At 42.0% G+C, this 23,946-nt stretch overlaps 1 protein-coding gene across 3 annotated transcripts in view; it reads left to right on the top strand.

The window, feature by feature from the left end:
- The window catches only part of CPAMD8 (C3 and PZP like alpha-2-macroglobulin domain containing 8), a 185,474-nt gene that overhangs the window by 155,777 nt on the left and 5,751 nt on the right, over nucleotides 1-23,946 (top strand). For all 3 annotated transcript variants that reach the window (XM_088478478.1, XM_088478479.1, XM_088478477.1), the window contains exons 37-41: nucleotides 6,526-6,600; nucleotides 8,897-9,002; nucleotides 19,046-19,156; nucleotides 20,669-20,881; nucleotides 21,961-22,032. In XM_088478478.1, coding sequence (XP_088334604.1) covers nucleotides 6,526-6,600; nucleotides 8,897-9,002; nucleotides 19,046-19,156; nucleotides 20,669-20,881; nucleotides 21,961-22,032 — 577 coding nt within the window. The remainder of the gene's footprint in view (nucleotides 1-6,525; nucleotides 6,601-8,896; nucleotides 9,003-19,045; nucleotides 19,157-20,668; nucleotides 20,882-21,960; nucleotides 22,033-23,946) is intronic.

Below are 23,946 nucleotides of genomic sequence, written 5' to 3' on the forward strand. Positions count from 1 at the left end.
ACCCATACATACACACTAACACATACAGAAATACATACCCATATATACACACTAACACAGACATATACAGTACATACTCATATATACACACTAACACATAGACATATACAGTACACTACATACACATATATACACACTAACACATAGACATATACAGTACATACCCATATATACACACTAACACATAGACATATACAGTACATACCCATATATACACACTAACACATAGACATATACAGTACACTACATACACATATACACACTAACACATAGACATATACAGTACATACACACTAACAGACATATACAGTACATACCCATATATACACACTAACACAGACATAAACAGTACATACACACTAACACATAGACATATACAGTACATACCCATATATACACACTAACACAGACATATACAGTATATACACATTAACACATAGACATTTACAGTACATACCCATATATACACTAACACAGACATATACAGTACATACACATATATATACACACTAACACAGACATATACAGTACATACACATATATACACACTAACACAGACAAACACAAAAATATTTATTACTTACACTTCTGCACAGCACCTGGTTGCTAATGGGTGGCGGGCATCTTGCATTATTAGGCCCCGCCCCTAAGGAACGACGCGATTCGCGGATGTTCGGGGGGCGGGGTTTCACACTGGCTCCGCCCCCATTTCAAGCCGACTGAAGGGGGAAGTAGGGGAATCGTGAAGGAAGGGGTTTCTCAGGTTGGTAGCAGCACCCCACTCCCTTTTCACTCAAGGGGGTAGTGCGGGCACTGCGGGGGACTATGCAGCAGTTGCAGGAGCAGCACCGGGCCCCCTCCCTTTCTGCCAGTGTCCGGGCCCGGGACTCGAATACCGGCAGTCCCCCCTGATGGCGGCCCTGGATCCAAGTTTCGGCTTTGACAGTTTGGTTCCAGCGCAAGATTGCTCCTCTGCCAGATGTTAGAACATTCTTACAGGGAGTTTTGCGGCTGCAATGTCCATTTATCCCACTGGTGGCACCGTGGGATTTGTCTTTATTTCTCAGGGCACTGCAGTTGCATCCCTTTGAACCCTCGGATAAGGTAGACTTGAGATGGCTGACTGCGAAGCACTTTTTCTTCTCGCCATCTCTTCAGCTGGCAGAGTTTCTGACTTTGCAGCATTGTCATGTCGTTCTCCATATTTGTTCTTTCATCAAAGTAGAGCGGTCCTCCGTACCAAGGCTACCTCCCATAGGTTGTTTCTCGTTTCCATATAAATGAGGAAATTGTAGTCACGGCCTTCAAGTCTTCAGACCTGTCTACAGGTGAAGCTTCCTTGGATGTGGTTCAAGCACTTTGTATTTACGTAGATCGGACCAGTTCCATCAGGAAATCAGATTCTCTCTTTGTGTTATATGGATTTCACAAACGAGGTTGGCCAGCAAACAAACAAACAAACGTTGGCTCGCTGGTTTTGTATGACTATTTCTTACGTCTATACACAGGCTGGTCTCCCTGTTCCTAACAAGGTGACAGCACATTCCACTCGCTCTGTTGATCCATCGTGGGCGGTAAGACATGGCACCTCGGCTGAACAGCTTTGCAAGGCAGCCACTGGGTCTTCCGTTAATACGTTTATCAAATTCTATGCTTTTGATACTTTTGCCTCCAAGGATGTTTCCTTTGGATGGCGGATTCTCCTCTCTCCGCAGGAGCTTAAGTGAACTGCTTTAGGATGTCCCCAAGGTAGATCCTGTGTACCCCATGGAACCCGAAGAAGAAATACAGAATTATGGTATAACTTACCGTGGATAATTATTTTTCTTTGAGGTCCATAGGGTCCACAGGGCACCTACCCCGACTCACCTGGCCTCAGTTGGGATCTGTTCTTCAGCCTTTTTTCACAGATTCCCTCTTCGTATGTTGAGTGTTTCTTGTGCAATTTTTCTTCCTTCTCCACTCTCCATCTCTTGCCGTTAGGCTTGGTTACAAACTGAATGCCTGTGGCTGGGGGCGAGGCATATAGGGAGGAGGACCAGTGCATGCTGGGAGCTTCAAAGCTTTGCTGTTTGGTGCATTGGATGCGATCCAATTACATACCCTAATGTAGATTTTGTGGACCCTATGGACCTTGAAGAAAAAGAATTATCCAAGGTATGTTATACCATAATTCTGTATTTCTCTCAGATTTTGTATTTTGACCGTAGAGCCACCTTACCAGATATAGAGGAATCAAAAAATGTGGTATGTAAACTGAGATGTTAGGTGAAACTACTCAATCTAATATCATGAAATTATTTGAAACACTGACCTGGTATTTCTGTAGGCAACTCTCCTGAGTGTTGGGCCTTTCTGTATTACATTATACTCTCTTTTTGTTTGAGGGATGCGGGCAGGAGTTACCGGAGACCAGCACCATACTTTGTACCTTATTCTGTTTTGATTGTATACTAAGAGAGCACAGTATTCGTTTCGACTTTGGGCCCGATTCAGAGATGTACACTAATGCGATCAGAGCTGCGATTTCACACGAGATGCAGCTGTGAAATATGCTAATAGATCCAAGCCTACCTGAGTATAAGGATGCCCACCACTGCTTTCTCATATGCGTATGATATCGCTTACCTGCTTAAATATTGGTAATATCGACGCACATCGAGTGGCCATCTTGCCCTTGTGGCAATTCTGACCACCTTCCAACTCAGCAGCTCTCCTGACATGCAGAAGGCTCTCATGCTGCGTAGGAGATTGCAATGGCTAATTTATGCATGCCAAATATCGCTTACCTGTGTAAATATTGGTAATATCGGCGCACATCGAGTGGCCATCTTGCCCTTGCGGAAATTCTGACCACCTACCAACTCGGCAGCTCTCCTGACATGCAGAAGGTTCTCATGCTGCGTAGGATATTGCAGTGGCTAATTTATGCACGCCCATGTAACGACATTCAAATGGGCAGTTGCGCCTGAGTTTTTTTACCATCCCCTGTAACCACCCCCAGACGCTGACTACCTGTCATTCACATTGCGAGTGAATCCTCTGTGCGAATGTAATCGCAAAGCAATCGTGGTGTGTGCGCATTGAGACTTATATGCATGCACACTGGCAAACAATCGCTCAATCTGCGTAAATATTGCTATTGCATCCGTCTCTGAATTAGGCCCTTTGTCTTTTTCTTTTTCAGTTATGTATATTATTTGTTTTAAATTTCTTTTTATTCCTGTACTCCTTTGTTAATGTTTTCTCCATTTCTCATACTACGAACCAAGTATCTTTGCATATGAATGAATTTTTTTTTTCCAATTTATATGATGATATGCGTTGATATTGTTCATTGCTGGTGTATTGAGTGCTTGTCTGTACTGTAACTTTACTTGTGCTTCCATGATATCATTGCATATTTTGTTGTTCATCTATGTAATTTTATCTTTTTACTGTCTCAATAAATACAAATATTTTTGGCAGATAAATGGGCTTCTTTGCACACATTTACATACAGTGCCTTGCAAAAGTATTCACCCCCCTTTTGCATTTTTCATGTTTTGTTGCCTCACAACCTGGAATTAAAATGGATTGTTTGACGATGTGCATCATTTCATTCACAGAATATGCCTACAACTGTGAAGTTGTTTTTTTATATTGTGAATCAAACAACATTTAGGACAACATAACTGAAAACTTCAGCGTACATAACTATTCATCCCCTTATAGTCAGTACTTTGTCGAACCACCTTTTGTGGCAATTACAGCTGCAAGTCGCTTTGGATAAGTCTCTATGAGTTTGCCACATCTTGCCCCTGGGATTTTGCCCATTCCTGAAGGCAAAACTGCACCAGCTCCTTCATGTTGGATGGTTTCTGCTTGTGAACAGCAATCTTCAAGTCTGACCACAGATTCTCAATTGGATTGAGATCTGGGCTTTGACGAGGCCATTCCAACACATTTAAATGTTTCCCCTTAAACCACTCAAGTGTTGCTTTAGTAATATGCTTAGGGTCATTGTCATGCTGGAAGGTGAACCTCTGTCCCAGTCTCAAAGCACAGGCAGACTGAAACAGGTTTTGCTCAAGAATATCCCTGTATTTAGCACCATCCATCTTTCCCTCAACTTGAATCAGGGACTGGGACGTCCCTGCTGCTGAAAAACATCCTCACAGCATGATGCTGCCACCACCATTTTTCACTGTGGAGATGGTGTTCTTGGGGTGATGGGATGTGTTGGGTTTGCGCTAGACATAGCGTTTTCCTTGGTGGACGAAAAGTTAATTTTAGTCTCATCTGACCAGAGCACCTTCCTCCATACATTTGGGGAGTCGCCCACATGCCTTTTGGCAAACTCAAATCGTGTCTTCTTATTTTTATCACTAAGTAATGGCTTTTTTCTGGCCACTCTTACATAAAGCCCAGCTCTATGGAGTGTACGGCTTACTGTGGTCACATGCACAGATACACCAGTCTCTGCTGTGGAACTCTGCAGCTCCTTCAGGGTTACCTTTGGTCTCTGTGCTGCCTCTCTGATTAATGCCCTCCTTGCCCGGTCTGTGAGTTTTGGTGGGCGGTCCTCTCTTGGCAGGTTTGTTGTGGTACCATGTTCTTTCCATTTGTTGATGATGGATTTGATGGTGCTCTGGGGGATCATCAAAGATTTGGATACTTTTTTATAACCCAACCCAGAATTGTACTTCTCAACAACTTTGTCCCTGACTTGTTTGGAGAGCTCCTTGGTTTTCATGGTGTGATGCCTCTTGCTTAGTGGTGTTGCAGCCTCTGGGGCCTTTCAGAAAAGGTGTGTTTATACTGACAGATCATGTGACAGATTTCACACAGGTGGACTTAATTTCACTAATTATGTGACTTCTGAAGGTAATTGGTTACACCAGAACTTTCGAGGGGCTCCATAGCAAAGGGGGTGATCACATATGCACATGCCAATTTTCAGAATTTTATTTATAAAGATTCTTTTTTATATATATTTTTCTCATTTCACTTCACCAAATTAGACTATTTTGTGCAGATCCATCACATAAAATGCAGATTAAAAAAATAAATAAATTACAGGTTGTAATGTAACAAAAAAGGTAAAAAGCCAAGGGGGGTGAATACTTTTGCAAGGCACTGTATGTTCTGGAGGGGATGTTGTCTGCATCCCGGCATGCGGGATGCCAACGGTCGATATACCGGCACTGGAATCCCGGCTGGCCTGTTTTTCCCAGATTCTACCTTATATCAATATGGCTGTGCAGCTTAAATTGTATTGGGTGTGCAGGTACTGGGGAGTGTACCCTAATATTTTAATAACTCTGTGGCCAACTGTGAGAGTAATAAATAATGTATTTGAATTCCATTCTGGTGATGTTTTCTCTAGTCCTTGACATTTTTGTATCTTTAAATGTTCTGCTGAAAGTGAGGCAACATTTAGGACTCCGGCCAAATGTGTCCTAATTGAGTGTGACTGGTTCTCATTTGAATTCATAACATCAGTAACTTAGTCCAGCACTGAAGATTTTACATGTTTCAAATCACACTTAATCTATTTATGTGGAGGCAGTTTGGTGTCTCCAGCACCCCATGGCATAATGTGTCCTGGGCATTCCACAGCCCAGACGGAGCCCTCTCTGAAAGATATATCCGGAAAATGTGTGGCGTGCCCAGCAGGGAGAGGAATTTTTTTTTATTGGCCTCATTAGGAGTCTTTGGGGCCAGATAGCAGAATCCATCAAATTACTTTAGTTAATCAGCTCATGAACTTAAAGAAATAGCTAACTGTCATCATGTATTATTTATTATTACACATGATCCAAATACTCCAATATCTATGTTTACATTACACAATACTGCGTTTCATAGTCACTAGGGGCACTATTAGTTTATGTGCAGTACATCACAGTGACAACAACAAATAAATACAACCATCATACTGTAGCTAAATAAAATAAATTAGCTACATTTTGAAAAGGATACTTAAGTGATATAAAAGCATCATCCATCATCCAAATCTGTTATTAAGAAGGAAATGTCAGTGAATATCTGGGACATTAGTAAAGGAAAGTAGATTATCTCATAGCGAGGGAAATGGAAATCCGAAATTTAGGAAAGGAGAACAAATACATGTAACTACACCAGATGTCAGTGCTACATCAGATTACTTTACTTTATATTTGTAGAGCTTCTATTGCCTATCTTGTTTGTTTGTTGACTTGATGTTTCAAAAAAATAGGTATATTTTCTTTTAATTACATGCTTATTCTTTGTATTATCACTTTCTTATTTTGGTGATTTAATGGCCGTTGATTGTTATTGTTTTGCTTTTATTGTACACACTCGTGCTATGTTGTTAAGACTGCCTTAATCATTATGGTTAAAGGTAAAATGGTCTTAAATCAAACAAAATGCCCTCCATCATAATTTCTAGCAATGTACTGTATTTGACTAGCACAGAGGAGTACAATGTCCAAGATGTGATGTCTGTATTGATTTTGATATATATTGTCTATCATTACAAATGGTCTTTCTCTGTTTCAGTTGCTCTTGAACAAGCAGATTGGCTTAAAACGCTATGAGGTGGAAGGAAGAAAAGTCTTGTTCTATTTTGATGAGGTCAGTGTGTTTTAAAACATTCAAGAGTTTTGATTAGGTTTCTAATCTACACCTTTTCGGTTCTACTGACCTACTCTCCTGCAAGGTGCAGGAGGTATCTGATTTTTCAGGTAGTCCCCTGCTAGCACGGAAAAGTGGCATGATCTCCCAAAGTGGATGGCTGCATCTGCTCTCTGGGCTTCTCCCAGAGAGGAGAGTTTAAAAGGTGGCAAGTATGGTTCTATAGAGGGAGAAATGTAGATTGCCACCACCAGGTTAATTCTCATACAGAAGGTGTGTTTAAAATGTTTTAACTACACTATATGAAACCCTTTCTATGAGCCAGTTTTACCCAGGTTCTAAGGTGGTGTAGTTTTCAATGATGGACCTGGTGATGAAAAATGAGATGTGGGAAAGATGAATAACATGTGTGGCTTGAAAGACTTACATGAATTCATTTTTGCACCCTTTGCAGAAACTTCTGTCTTAATCATACTTGCCAACTTTCCCTGAATGTAAGGGAGACTCCCAGGAGGAGTTGTGATACCCCTAGCTCCAAGGAGAGTCTAAAAATCTAACTAAGGCCGGTCACAGTTGGATGCAACACAGTGATGAAGTCATCACTCTCCACCTATCACAGAGGAAACACTAAGGATAAGATGTGTGCTACAAGAAAATTGCCACCACTGTCCCGTACACAGATGGCTTCAAAAGTGGATGTGTGATGAATTACAGGTTTTTTTTGACAAGAAGAGCAGAGAGTTAAAGGGGGTAATTTGTAGAATATTTTTAATGCACAGTGATGCCTATGGTAAACCATCTCTTGTTAGTGGCTAACGAGCAGACTTATTTGACATCTATGCAAATTCTATGGGGCGATTCAGTTGTTATAGACGCCTCCTGCTGGTTGTCTATACGAACAGGTGCCTGATAGAGCAATTTAATTGTTGCTCTGTTCGGATGCCTAAAACTGTGGGGGGGACACATTTCTTCTCACAGCCTCTGAGGTGCGAGAAGAAATATGTCCAAAGCCCAGTTTTTTTGGGTGCCCTAACCACTACTTTAGACGGGTTTAGCCACTGTGTGCAGCTAAACCGGGTGCTTGTGGCCGCGATAACTACTAATGGGCGAATGAAGGGAGTAACAATTCAATTCTGTAGTATTAGTATAGACGCCCAGCAGGGGACGTCTTTATTGTGACCTATCTGTGTCCATTGCAATTTTTTTACTGTGACATCTTTGCATGGTTTACAAAACTTAAATGCTTAGTTCAGAGCACAGCCTCATTACATTTTGCACCTTACCCCATTATCTAGCTGCTATGTAACTTGTATATATATACTTGAATAAACCAGTACATTTTCACAGAAATAGGTACCTAATATCTCAGGACAGAATATAATATTCAATAGGTGCACCAAGTGTGACCCAAAAATTGTTTGGTTTTCGACTAATACACTTGTATAGTATACCCAGTGCACTTCAAGCTGCATGCCTACTTCTTCATCTTTGGAGAAACCTTTGCTGTGTGTCCTAGCTAAAAGCGTGAAAAGTTTGCAGGGAACAGAGCCGTAACTAAACATATTTTAAATTGGGACAGTGTGCGCCATGTGCAATGCATCTGGCAGGGCCCGCGATCGACGCATGTGCAGAAGCACCTAGGGACTGCAGCGGTTGCGGTCTCTAGAAGCCAGATATGGCTCATGGCAATGCAGGAGAGTGACTTCCCATTGGAAGTTCTCTCTCTGCTGACCGCAGTCCAGAGTGGCAGTCCCAGGGGGAGAGAACTGCCTGTATGACTGTGATTAGCAGGGAAGGCTTTTCATAGGCAGCCAGTGCCAGGAACACTCACTGGGGATGGTGGATTTTTACTGGGGAAGGGGGGCTGTAGCAACTTGTGGGAAATTATTTGCTTCAACAACTGCGTGCAGTTGTGGGATTTCCCTAGTTAAAATGGAACACTGTTATATTTGCATATTATTTTTGGGAGAGGGACTCGGACGGAGTCCCATATTGAACTCTGATAATATTTATTTTATTTTGTATATTGCTGCAATAATTCAATTAAACATATTATATTATTATCTTTTATCACTATTTTAAATAAATGTTCCACCTTTTTCCCCTCACTTTTTGCACCCCTTGCTATAGTAGGTAGCAGAACCTGCTGTGTTAGCTGCCAATTTCAATTAGTTGTGTAGTGGTTTGTCCATAGGTGCACTTACAACCCTTCTTTTTACATAGAAAACTGTGTCTTACCCATCAGACATTTAGAAGGATGCACACCACACCAACGTGAAGTTAATTTGTCTTACAGATACCTAGCCAGTGTATGACTTGTGTACAGATGCAAGCGTTCAGGGAATATATTGTGGGGAAGACTGCACCGGTCCCAGTGAAAATCTACGACTACTATGAGCCAAGTAAGTGCCAAAGCAATATATAGCCTGCACATAGCAGTTTCTGTCTGTTGAACTGATTTGGAATCAATATACTGTACACTAACTTGATTTTATTTTTGCAGCATTGATTACAAAACTTTACAATTAAAAGCATAATACTTTCCTTATATTGCAACCAGTGGCACCTTTCATTCAGTATTGCTGCTTCTCATATACATATTAAAGTACTGCAATTAATCATTAATACATACTTGTCTGGAGACGTGCTGTGGTATCCCACTCCTCGACGATGTCCTATTGTGGGTTACCAGCATCCTAATGCTGTGGAGGAAAGGTCAATGTGAAATGCACACATGCATATAGTTTCTCACAGTATATCTCAGAGTTTGCAGTGCAAAAGCTTGGATCACAGTGGCAAGTGGTAGAGCTACCAGACGTAAGACCATATTTCGCCATTTTGACGAGTTCAAGTTGCAAATACACTTGTATTGAGGTGGAATTAGTTGCCTTTTCTGCTATTCTTGTATTGAAAAATATTCCAATCTGGGGATAATCAGTGGTGATGTATTCCACCCTATCTCAATCATTTTATGATTATTGAGACAATCCCTGATTGTAGTAAGGAGATTAAGGGCCTGATTCAGAGCCGCTCGTAAGCGGCCGCTCGTTCGTTCCGAGCGATGTTTGCCCAACTGCGCATGCGTACGGATCGTAATACGCATGCGCGAACCAGTCAGTGCGGCCGAAAATCGTTTGTTCGCTAAATAGCGAATGCCTGCTATTTTGAGTGACAGGAGGAGGCGTATGTGGGTGGTAACAGGGGAAGGTGCTTGAAAACGGGGAGTGGAGATCCGAACGCAGGCGTGCTTAAAGGTCAAAACGGGCGTTTTATGGGTGTGCATAATTAATACAGCAGCGTCATTGACCACGTCACTGGGTTATTTTATAGTCAGAACTGCTCGCAAGATTGCGGTAGGAAAAACCAACCACAAGAATAGCGAGCAGTTCATATGCTGGTCGATGTACTCGATTAATCTAATAAATAGCGGACATGATGTAGGATGCGAGCGGCCAGGGGGCGTAGTTATCCAAAAAACGACCGCAAGTTTTGTTCGCTCGTTCAGACATAGAGGCGTGAACAGACCGCAAAGAGCGAACGGTTCATTTGAATAGCCACCCCTATTTTCTGAACGAACGATCGCAAATAGCGTCCGGCTCTGAATGAGGTCCTAAATGCATAGGGTAAAAAGGCTTGGAGATCCACACTAAGGACACACAATTGAACTTTGAACTCTGAAATAAGGGTTAAAAAACTTACACCTTAAGAGTAGAATATCTGCAGCTAACTGTGATGTAATATGTTCTGTGAAAAGTGCTATATTTTATATGTTATAGTAAATTTAAAATATTTACTTTTGGTTGTGTAGTATTGGGTTAATACCCTTAAAGTTTGGGTGTAGCTCTGTATGTCAGGGTTTAGGTGTGTTACAACTTAGCACTGGTTGCCTGCCAATAATACCAATTGTTTATTAATAATCTAATACTTGACTAAGTAACAAGGGTTACCATTTTTTAGCCCAGGCGCCTTCTCGTGGATTTGTCTGTATGTTTTGTTTAGGCCCTCACTAAGAAGAACAGCCTATTAAGACTTAGTGGTGCAGGATAAAGGTATATTTTGTGGACATGCATATAGTTTTTTATCCCCACTGGGATCCAGTAAAGGAAGAGAGGTTTCACTGGTCCCAATTTCCAGTTATTGGTAACATCATCACAAGATGGTGCTGATTTTCCTTGTTGAGAGATAAAGTTAAGCCGCCATGCCCATAGAATCTATGGGGACAGTGGTGAAGTGCGCAAAGGCCAGAGACATGGCAAAAAAATTGTGACAGGCCACAATGTTGAAAGCCTTTACACAAACAGAACCTGCCTTGGTAATATCCCATGTTGTAGTGTCCCATGGAAACTGGACTTTTGGTGGTTCGGAGATAGTCCACAAAAATGGATGAAGATTGTATTATCAGTGCAGCTCTTAAACATTAGGGAACTGATTCTGACATATTCCAGGTGCAAGTGTGGAAGTTAGCAGCAGCCAGATTTACTACCTTGTGCTAATCCCAGTATTCATTTATGTGAGTATCCGTGCGGTTTCATGCCTATGCGTGGCACAGTCCACTGTTTTCAGGCTGCAGCCCCATCATCATTAATATCGGCAATTGCATTCATCCCATGCTGAGTTCCAAAGATGCATCTGAAACAGGTGTCTCTTGTCCATCTCAAAAACCAAGATTTATAGTAGCTCCAGCGCTAAAAGGGAAAATCTCTGATTCAGTTTTTCATTTCACGCAGCTGTTTGAATGGTGGCAAACCAAAAAAGAAAATAAATACTTAAAAACCTGCGCTGTGAGGATTCTGTCAGATACATTTATCTGGAGTCTATATTGGAGCTGTGGGGATTTGGATACTTTTTTATTGTTGCAGTTTAATTATACTTAATATTGCTACATATTGCTACTGTATTGACATGATTCGTATTTAATGTGATGTCTTGTATATATTGAACATTCATTATAAGAGTGTTGATAATATATATGTTTTATTAAATTAAAAAATATATTTCATTTATCTGTGGATACACTCTTTCATTTTCACAGCGCTGTTTTTTTAAGTATAGTCTCTTGTCCAGGGCCAAAACTAGGATTTTTTACACCTGGGGCAAGACAGTAATTTGGCGCCCCCCCTGGTAATTCCCCCATAGTAATGGCTCCTGCATCAGTGCCCCTATAGTAATGCCCCCTTCAGCAGTGCCCCTATAGTAATGTCCCTTCAGCAGTGCACCTACCTCAGGTAATGCCCCTGTAGTAGTGCCCATATAGTAATACCTCTGTAGTAGTGCCCATATAGTAATGCCCCTGTAGTAGTGCACATATGGTAATGCCCCTGTAGTAGTGCCCATATGGTAATGCTCCTGCAGTAGTGCCCATATGGTAATGCCCCCATAGTGATGCCCCTGTAGTAGTGCCCATATGGTAATGTCCCCATAGTAATGCCCCTGTAGTAGTGCCCATATGGTGATGCCCCTGTAGTAGTGCCCATATAGTAATGCCCCGTAGTAGTGCCCATATGGTAATGCCCCCATAGTAATGCCCCTGTGGTGCCGCTTACACACAAAAAAAAAAAAAACATTACTTACCTTAAACCCCGCTCCGACGTCTGCCGACGTCTGGTCCGCCCCACTGCTCCTTGTTACTATGGGAGATATGTCATGACGTCTCTTCCATTGTGTTTGTGGGGAGAGCAGGAAGCTGGAGTTCAAGAGAGAACTCCAGCCTCCAGCTGCCTGGTCCTTATGGTGAAGGGGAACTAAGAAACCACCCCTCCACGCCACTGCCAGGCAGATATAGTAACCCTCTACCCCCTTGCCAGCCCTAGCACCCCTCCACCAGGCAGCTATAGTACCCCTCCACCCCACTGCCAGGCAGATATAGTACCCCCTGACAGTCCTAGCACCCCTCCTCCCCACTGCCAGGCAGCCCAAGCTACTTACTGTCAGCCAGCTGGACAGTCACTGGCCGCATCCGCTCCTGGGTTCCCGCTGCTCTGCTGCCGCATCCTCCTCTCTGGGGTCCCACTACCGCTGCTATATACCCCCCCACACTGGAGTCCAGCTTCCACCTGGTCACTAGCCATACAGCACGGAGCCACAGATGCTCTGCCGCTCAGACTCCTGCCATGGTGCCACTGCCTTTGGACCCACCCTCAGCTCCGCCCACCACCTGACGTCAGAAAGGTCCTTCCAGCGAAGGGGATATAGTCACTACCCTACCGCGGCGCTGCAGGGAAGGAGCCGGGCGCCCGCTGGTAATAAAATGTCAGCGGGCGTCATGCTTGTAGCCTACCTGCGGTGCCGGGCTGGAGGACACTGGCAGCGGGTGCAGCGGCACATCCGGTGCAGGTGCACCTCCACTCCCCCCCCTAATTGTGGCCCTGTCTTGTCCATCTGTGTTCCTCAAACAAGCACGGTCGGGCTACACTCCCATGAGATGCATCAGTTCCATGCATCCGCATGATAATGACCCATTCAGAGATATGCGCTAACCCAATGGTTAGCGCACATCTCCGATGTTTGGGAGTCTGCGCACAGTTCCCACAAGCCTCTGCCTGTTTGGAGGCAGAGGCGTTTGGGGGGTGGGGACGCCCTGTGCAGCCAGGAGCCAGCCAGCCTGTGATGGTGATCCCAGGCTGCAACCTGAGTCGCAGCGCTGGGATCACAGATGTTGACAGGAGGCATCCATCTAAAATGCTAATGCTGCAGTAGGCGTCTGGAGAGACCAGGTGCTTACTGCAGCTTACTGCAGCATTAGCATTTTAAATGGATGCTTGTGTGCGACTGTGCAATACCATCCATCTCTGTATCAGACTGTAAGGCATGTCAAACATGCGGCCCGAATAAACATTTTGTGAGGCCCAACAGTGTGGGCCCACATATATATAATATGCGGCCCACATCCCTGCCACGATCGGAGCTCAGCTCCGATTGGGCAGTGTTTACTACATTTAAGCTGGCAATGCTTGTCTCCAAAGCGATCAGAAGACTCTGATCACTTCATAGGCCAGCGTTCCTAGTGATGCAGCTTGCGGGTGACGTCATGACGTCACCCGCGATGAGAGGAGCCTGCGCCTGCCGCTCTGGATCTAATTAGATCCAGTCAGTGGCAGCGTCTACGTGGGACGGTGGAAGTGAAGATGGTGAAGACGGCGTGGACTGGAGTGGTGCCCAGCGGCCATCATGAAGAAAAGTAAGTACTGCACAGGTGAGTGGGGCCTGTTCTATAATGGGAGGGGGCACAACATAAGGGGCTCTGCATAAGGGGCATTACTGGTGGCACTGCATAAGGGGCACTACTAGGGACATTAGTGGTGCCTAACCCTAACCTCCCCCCTAGTGCCTATCCCTAACCTCCTAACCTCCCCCCGGGGGTGCCTAGCTCTAACCCCCCTTACTGGACCCTAAACCTATCCCTCCCGGGGGGTCCCTAACCCTAACCTCCCCCCGTGGCTGCCTAACCCTCCCCCCTAGGGATGCCTAACCCTAACCTTCTCCCCCCCCTGAAAACCTAATCCGCTACGCTCCCTAGACCCAACACTCCCCCCATGGCTAATGCTAAGGGCGCCCCGGACTTACCTCGATCGGTCCGGCATTGGGACTAAGATAGGCGTCAGTATTTCGACACCTATCTTAAGTCCCTTGTTGGGATTTGGATGTCTGTATTCAGACCGGTCTCATAACTACATCCCGTTATGGTCACCTTGTGGCTTTTATTACTGAGATACTGGGATGATATACTGTAGTGTAATGAGGTCCCACATTAACTAAAATACTGCTCTTTGAGTCAAGCAAAGAACATAGCATACATGTAAAAAAGAAAATACATTTAATAGGACATATTTATATAATTACAGCAATAGGCAATAGGTTTCAGCTTCATGCCTTATGTGTGTCTTACAAATTCTGTAGAGTTTTATCGAAGTATCTGAGGTACTGTATGCGCTTGGTAGCTTAACATCATTACTTTGGTATGCAGTCATTATGTCGGCATTTAGAATATCGACGGCAGAAAATCGGCAATGATTATGTCAACATGTTTAAAATGTTGACCACATCAATGTTGATGCCTGCAAAATGTTGACATTGACATTCCGGGAGGGTCATGGTTATTGTTAGGTTCAGGGTTAATGTTAAATTTGCTATTTGTATTAGGGTTAGCCGCATTAGGGACAGAATCAGAAGAAAACCATGAAGTTGACATACTAACAATGTAAACACAACATATGTTGGTCATTGTCGACATCATGAACATGTCCTCTTGTTCAGTGACGACATTCTGACTATAGAAAAAGGAATAAATAGAAAACCTAGCGCTCCACTGTAGGGTACAGCTACAACAATATAATTTACGTATATGGAAAAAAGGGGATACTTATATATTTCCAATTCTTAGGATAGTCCCGTAGTCCGAAAATTCTCTCCAGCAAATTACACATATAAAAGAGAAGGAGAAAAAATACAAAATAGTGTTCTCTGTTTTCCAAACAAATATGTTTCACGTTATACAAAGAGGATAGGGCAAGAAAAGGTCCCAAACGGAATCCCTTGAATTACTTCCACAGCCGCGTGTCAAAATATGAAGATGAGAAGAACACCTGGGGTGCAAATTCGCAATTAATATTGCTTACATCCAAAGCTTACATCAAAAAATGTATGGCAATCCAATAAAGGTATCTTTCATCTCGTTCAAGGTGAACATCGCACTCATCATATATCCACTGTGAGGTATACAATAAAAGCTTACATGTATGCTTACATATGAAAAATGTTGTACATTCCTGTAGAGGTTTCTTTACGGAAATATTCCATTCGCTGGTGACACTCTTACTTCATGTACAAAAAACTTTTATTATAACGTCAAAAAACCAGGCAAAATGTACAAAAACAATATTTAAGTACCAAAATGCTGTTAAGCAAAAACTCGCTCCAAAACAGTAGTACCAACAAAGGGGCCTCAATCTGGTTCCTACCGTAGGAGAGAGTATGTTGGTAACTAGTTGATCTGTTCCTGTAGCACCATTCCACCAACGCGTTTTGACGTAGACCGTCTTTTTCAAGGTGATGATGCTACTGTGTTCTAATGAGGTATATATACCCTGTAAGGTCCCGCCCCACTTAGGCACTAAGTGTTAATTGGGCTACAATCGATGTGCTTAAAACTCATGAAAAAATTGTTGTAAATAATGCATATCCAATAAATAATTAAAATGCAAACTGCATAATACATAATTAACATAAAATGTTAATAATTAAATATGTTAAGAAAATGTAACCATGGTTACCCGATACGGCAACCAATCATATTAGCCTATACTATCAACAAACGGGGATCTTCTATTTGGTCTCTAGTGACCATAAGGATGCACTTCCGGTTGTGCGTACCTATATACCGGAGGTGTGTTTCAACCGAAAAGTTCCCCTAATGTGATGTCCCTAGCAATGACGCGCATCCGGTCCGCACAATGCGGAAACCGGAAGTGTCACATCGCCGAGTATTCCCCCATCTGCTGACCACGTGGGCACAATTTGCACGGACGCGCACTTTCCCGGATACTCGACGGGGTCCATGCGTCCTAGAGAACGGTGGTTCGCCCATGTCAATATTCTGTCTACCCGGCACAAATCGGCTACTGTTTATTAAACACGCGCCATTTTGGGAAAAATAATAAACATACCTCCTATCGGGCGCCATTTTGGGTGGGACATACAACCCTTACTACTAATCATATTAAAAGCATTATAATAATACATATAAAAACATCAAATATGTTATAGAAATAAATAAATGAGATATTAAAAAATTCACAAAAATCATTTGAGTCACAGAAACCATTTGAGTTCGAATTCTGCGTTAAGGCCTAAAGGTACTAGCGTGTTAACATCATAAATGTATTTCATTTCATTTTGTGCTAGTAAATCACCCAAATTTTTTTTCCTCCAATTGGCCTTAACTTTCTTAATCCCTATCACTAGTGAGATTGAGTTAACTGAACATTAATGTTTTTCTTTGAAATAATTAGAAAGGTTATGTTTGTCAAAACCCTTCTTAATATTTCTAATATGCTCATTCCATCGAACCCGTAATGTTCGGGAAGTGCACCCAATGTATTGCAAACCACATTCACATTGAATTAAATAAATGCAGTTGTTACTGTTACATGTGATGAATTCATCAATTTTGAAGCAACGTTTATTTGAAGTAGAAAGAAATTCCGAAACCTTACTGGGGGTTCCTTTATGTGTTCTACACATAATACAATCACCACATCTGTGAATGCCTACTGTTTTAATACGTCCAGTACGTTTTTCTGGGATGGCACTTTTAACTAGACAATTTTTAAAATTCTTGGCTCTTCTGTACACAAAGGAAGGTCGATTTGGGAGGATATTTTTCAATATGGGGTCCTTGATTAGGATGTGCCAATATTTTTTGATAGTTTTCTCAACCTCTTTATATTGACTATTAAAGGTTGAAATAAATGGTATCTTTGCCTCATTTTTCTTTACCTTATATTTCAAAAGACTATTTCTATCTATATTTCTTATTTGTTCAACTGTTTCATCTATTTCTTTTTTGTTATAACCTTTCTCCACAAAACGTTCTTTCATATTCCGGATTTCAGAGCAATTTCTCCTAATCCTTTGGATTTGACTATGGGGAACACTCTTTAACCAAGTTGGTTGGTGATTGCTAGTTATGGGAATATAGGTATTGTTATCCGTAGGTTTAATGAAATTTTTTGTCTCTATATGTCCATCTTTAATATAAATACTTAAGTCTAAAAAATGAACTTCTACCTTACGAATATTAAAAGTCAGGGTTGTATTCAAAGTATTCTTATTTAAAACCTCACAAAAGGAATTCAATTCCTCCTCAGTGCCATGCCAAATGAAAATAATGTCGTCTATATACCTTTTCCATAGTAAAATATTCGATATATAGGTATTATTTCTCCAAATATGATGGTCTTCCCAAAAACCCATGAAAATATTTGCATATGCTGGTGCAAATTTGGTACCCATCGCAGTACCTAAAATTTGTTGATAAAATTGATCTTTATACCAGAAAAAAATATTTTTTAATATGAAGTCTATTGCTTCTAATAAAAATTCTATTTTATTGATATCCATATTGCTCTTTTCGAGGGTTTACCGTACTGCATTTACACCAATTTGGTGGTCTATAATGGAATACAAAGAGCTAACATCTGCCGTGACCAGAAAGTCATCGTCAGACCAAATAATGTTTTTCAATTCATTAATAGTATTTATAGTGTCTTTTAAATACGATTTTATTTTCAAGACTTCTGGTTGGAGATGGTAATCGACATATTGGGAAAGGTTCGCTGTTACTGACTCTGTTCCTGCTACTATGGGTCTCCCCGGGGGGTTGGATAGATCTTTATGGATCTTAGGCAATGTATAGAAAATGGGTAAGGTAGGATTCTCATTAATGATAAATTTAATTTCCTTCTCAGTGACCGTGCCTTTATCAAAAATTTTTTTACCAACATTTTTATTTCTTTATCTGTTTTGGCACTGGGATCCCCTCGTAGGAGTTTGTAAGTGGTTCTATCCTTTAATTGTCGCATCACTTCTTTATCATAATCTATTTTGTTCTGGATAACGATTCCTCCCCCCTTGTCAGCTGGTTTGATTATGATATCTTCATTCATTTCCAAAGTTTCCAAAGCTTTTCTTTCTATTTTTGTGATGTTTGGGAATTTGTTATATCTGGGTGTAATTCGTTCTAAATCTTCATTCACCAATTTGTTGAAAGTCTCCAAGAAACATCCACGTATATATGTGGATTTAGGTCTAAAAATATCTCGCACCTCCATACTGGCTTCCTTTTGTGTAATAAAATATTTTTTCAATGACAACTTACGAATGAATTTCTGTAAATCTATATAAGTATTGAACTTATTGATCCTATTATCCGGTGCGTATTTAAGTCCCCGTTGTAATACCGAGGTTTCTTCCTCAGATAAAGTATGGGAACTCAGATTAAAAATGTATTATCTTTTTGGGGTAAAGGAGCTTCATTAGCATCTATACTTAGGTTAGGGACACTATTGTTATTTGTAATGTTACTCTCTCTTTTTTTCTTTTTAATCCTCCCTCCTCTCTTTCCCCTTCTCTTTCTTTTGTAATATTTTATTGTTTTTGGAGGTGTCTCTTCCTCCCTTGGCCTAAAAAATGTTCATCTCTCAATTTGACATTCTGACTATGTCGACATCATGAATTTCGACATAGTGACCATTGAATATATGTACCAAACCCCATTACTTCACAACCATCTTTTTTCCCATACAGCAAGACCATTGGGGAGATTAGAAGTTGTTTTCGAAGGTCTAATAATATTTATTATTATTATTATTATTATTATTATTATTATTATGTGTACTGTATGTGTATTTTGTCCTTATGTGTGTGTAACATTCCTGTTATCATCCAGCATTTGAAGCGACCCGATTCTACAATGCAAGTGAAAACAGCCCTCTGTCCCGAGAGCTGTGCGATGGTACCACCTGTAATGAAGTGGAGAGCTCCATTAACCAGTGGACAGGTGAGGCTCTAACATCTGTATCTTCACTGCCAAATAAGAAATGCGGGGGTGCAAACATGTGCCTCTTACCATACTACTAGGTGTGCCACTTACCATACTACTACATGTGCCTCTTACCATACTACTACATGTGCCTCTAACCATACTACTACTTGTGCCTCTTACCATACTACTACGTGTGCCTCTAACCATACTACTACGTGTGCCTCTAACCATACTACTACGTGTGCCTCTTACCATACTACTACGTGTGCCTCTTACCATACTACTAGGTGTGCCTCTTTTCATACTACTATGTGTGCCTCTTAACATACTACTACGTGTGCCTCTTACCATACTACTATGTGTGCCTCTTAAAATACTACTACGTGTGCCTCTTATCATACTGCTACGTGTGCCTCTTACCATACTGCTACGTGTGCCTCTTACAATACTGCTACGTGTGCCTCTTACCATACTGCTACGTGTGCCTCTTACCATACTACTACTTGTGCCTCTTGTCATACTACTACGTGTGCCTCTTACCATACTACTATGTGTGCCTCTTATCATACTACTACATGTGCCTCTTACCATACTACTACATGTGCCTCTTACCATACTACGTGTGCCTCTTACCATACTGCTACGTGTGCCTCTTATCATACTGCTACTTGTGCCTCTTACCATACTGCTACGAGTGCCTCTTACCATACTGCTACGTGTGCCTCTTACCATACTACTACTTGTGCCTCTTGTCATACTACTACGTGTGCCTCTTACCATACTACTATGTGTGCCTCTTATCATACTACTACGTGTGCCTCTTACCATACTACTACATGTGCCTCTTACCATACTACTACGTGTGCCTCTAACCATACTACTACGTGTGCCTCTTATCATACTATTACGTGTGCCTCTAACCATACTACTACGTGTGCCTCTAACCATACTACTACGTGTGCCTCTAACCATACTACTACGTGTGCCTCTTATCAGACTATTACGTGTGCCTCTAACCATACTACTACATGTGCCTCTTACCATACTACTACATGTGCTTCTTACCATACTACTAGGTGTGCCTCTTTTCATACTACTATGTGTGCCTCTTAACATACTACTACATGTGCCTCTTACCATACTACTACATGTGCTTAAAACACACAATAAACAGATGATTAGAAATTCTCTTCTCAGATTGTCTTGTGGCCCCTATAGGAGTGAATTTGTGCACATCCCATGCACTGTATTTTCAAAGTCAATCTAAGTACTGCCTACCTCCCCCTTAACTTGATATCAACTTACTGCTCATTTAACCTGCATTTTGCAATGCATATTTAACAGCTCAGGGAAGTAATGGGAGAAAATGAATGTCTTTTATTCATAGAGTATGTCATGTGTGTTTATCTTCTCACTTCTCATACATTTCATTTGCCCCCCTCCCCCCACCCCCAGTGTCACAGAGTCAGAGTAATTGAGTCACCAGCAACTTAGATGCAGTGAATGTAGTATGTATTGTCTCTACAGGCTTTGCTCCCACTGGTCCTTGCAATGGTGGCTACCCCTGCCCTGGAGGAGATCATTTTGAACGCTGCATGTGCTACCGAGATTGTGGGTACGATGGGGACCCCATGTGTGGATCTGATGGTGTCCTCTACCAGAATCAGTGCCAAATGGAGGTTACAGCCTGCAGGAATAACACCAGGATAGAGCGTGTGGCCATGTCACAGTGCACCCCAGGTAAGTTATTATGGATATACGTGAAGAGAGGCTTGTACTTAGATGGAGGAGTTGTTGAAAACATACAGAAGAGGATACCAGTTATTTAACATTAAAACAATATTGATACCAGGGGAGGAGAATTATTTTTTTTTGTAGTCATTTCAATTATTTCCCCTTAGAAACACATTTAGCATGAATAAATTTGTATAGTTTTCAGTGCACCAAGTGATGCCCACGCCTCCTGTTTCTCTCCTCCGTCATATAGCGATGGGAAAGCCGCTTCCTGCTCAGTGTGGCAGCTTGCTATAAATAAGTGTCACATGCTAGAGCTGTTTTGCCATTGCCATGGCAGCATCCAGTTCAGAAAATAAATGTTTTGTAATCATAGTTGTAGTGACAATGAAGGAAAGATGAGACTGTGGGCCTAATTCAGAGGTGCACGCTAATTACACCCAATGCCGATATTTATGTAGTTGAGTGATTATTTGCAAAAAGTCCAGAAAATCCTGAGTGCACGCACAAATCCGCTGTTGCATACGGGACCAATGGTAGCAGCACTGATGAGGAAAAACCATGGGTGTTCCCAGGTGATGACTGGGAGGTGGCCTGAAGTGAACGCAAACAAATCTGTTGTGTGGGCGTGTTATGGGGGTGTTCCGGGCATGTCAGTGAAAGCGGCTGCGTACTCAGGCGCAGAGCTGCAGCCACAGAGGCCATGTTTAGCAGAAGTTCAGACAGAGACACCGTACCTGTCATAGGCAGGTGCAAGTGTTGATGGTGCACATAATGGTGCACTGATGGTAGAGTGTTTTGAATCACCATCTATGTTGCACCAGGCAGCACCGCTGAAAGTAGGCGTTTCAGTACTTGCACATTCAGGTGCACAAGGGGAGGGCTGAAATTAGCATTTGCATATTATTGCAGTCGTGACTCCACAAACATACACACCAGCAGCTGCAACTGCATGAATTAGGCCCTGTATGTCTCCCTAGCTTCTGTAACACAATATATCAGAAATAAATGTTTTGTGCTCTTTAATAAATGCGCATTTGTTTACATCCTGGTTACCAATATTATATTACTTCTATTTTCTAAAGACGAGAACACATCAGAAGAGGAAGCTGACTCTGCCACAGTACCAGAGCAGGAGCCATCCCAAGAGAAAACAGGTAAATAGCTCAACCAATTGCAGTTCTAGAGATAAACACACCACAGACCATAGAAAAAAGAAAATTGCCCCCCCAGCACACTGCAGATAAATCAAAAATACTTGAATCCTACATGATAATAGAAATTCAGAGGTATTGGTTTACATACATTTGCAAATATATGAATAAGCGCTGGGCCGACGTCAAGGCTCCTCTATACCAGCGTCCCTAACATTAAGGGGTTCACGTCCGAGAAGCAAGGCACCCCAAAAAAGCAAGGTCCAGCCAGAAACAACCCCGGGGGCCCCACTCCCAAACGCTCACCCCAAAATAATTATTGCTACATAATAGTAGCACCCACTCTGGGTCATATAGTTACAAATTGATGTACTGCATGATAACAGTACATGTATGAGCTGAGAGCTAACTTACCTTGGAGGTACCCCAAAAAACCTCCACATGGCACTATAAGGTTCAGCACCTCCTCTTTTCTGTGTTCAGTGTAAACCCTGCCCTTTACAAGCACCTGTAGTATATTATTAAGCTGATTGAGCAACTACCATATTTTGTACACCACAGACCATACAAACAATGCCATCAGGTATAGGTTTATTAAGGGTACCTTGTAGATTGTACTCTAAGGTGAAATTACATGGAGTTATATGTATAGTTTGTTTCTTGTTCTGTAGCATACATAACTAAACACAGAGGGTCTTTCCAAGAGTGGAGTGCGATTTGCAAAACCTGTTTCTTTTCAGTTGCATGTATCTTAAGAAGTACAACAGTGTGCAAGAATCATAGCCGTATTAAGACCCATTGGGGCACTAGGCAAGGTACTAAATCGGGTTGCCCTCCGCTGTGTATATATCAGCCTTAACATTAAAACCACCTGCTTAATATTGTGTAGGTCCCCCTCATGCCACCAAGACAGCTCTGACCCATCCTTTTCTGGACTTAACAAGACCTCTGAAGGTGTCCTATGGTATCTGGCACCAAGATCCTTTAAGCAGATCCTTTAGCAGCAGATCCTTTAAGTTGCGAGGTGGGGCCTCCATGGCTTGCACTTGTTTTTCTAGCACATTCAACAGATGCTTGATCGGATTGAGATCTGGAGAATTTGGAGGCCAGATCAACATATTGAACTCTATCATGTTCCTCATTGTCATGTTCCTCAAACCATTCCTGAACAATTTTTGCAGTGTGGCAGGGCGTATTGTCCCGCTGGACCCTAACTGGCCACCTGTACAGCATTACCTATAATCCAGCCCTGGTAAAAATGTGGCCACTTCAAAATACTTAACCAGTTAATCAGAGTATATTGATGCATTCATACTATACAGTATATACCAGTCATCATCTGCTGTTAGCATTAATTAAAACCCTATAGAAGGTTTCTAGAGGCACCTATTAGAGTGCACAGCAGGCATAGGGAAAGGAGAGCATGTTCTGCTTTCCTCCACATAACTCTTCTGTCATCTGCTGTGGAAAGATGTTTCATGTGCCTTTCACCACAACCTGCTCACACAGGTCAATGATTTCTCCTACTGGTGCTAGCCAACAAGAAGCCTGCAGTGCAAACCTTACATAAGAGGTTGAGAAAGTGAGCGCTGCAGGTGACTCTGATGATGCAAGTAGCTGGATTATTGAAAGAAGGCATCAGCAAAGTGGCAGTAAATAATGACAAACATACTGGTAGTTTATTACTGATACTGGTGTACATTTTGCTAGCACTTCTACTAAACAGTAATAGCAAATTCATGGTCGCTGTTTCTACTGTTGTGCCACATTACTGGACACTACATATACTGTGCTGGTACATTTATAGACACTTCTAGTCAGGTGGCCATTAGTATGGCCTACCATTATCATCAGTCCATCAGCCTCCACATGGTAACATGAATAAGTGTTGGAAGTTTTATTTGTAACTCTCTCAAC

This window comes from Taudactylus pleione, unplaced genomic scaffold (assembly GCF_031769625.1).
Source record: "Taudactylus pleione unplaced genomic scaffold, aTauple2 ptg000214l, whole genome shotgun sequence".
Classification (NCBI taxonomy): domain Eukaryota; kingdom Metazoa; phylum Chordata; class Amphibia; order Anura; family Myobatrachidae; genus Taudactylus; species Taudactylus pleione.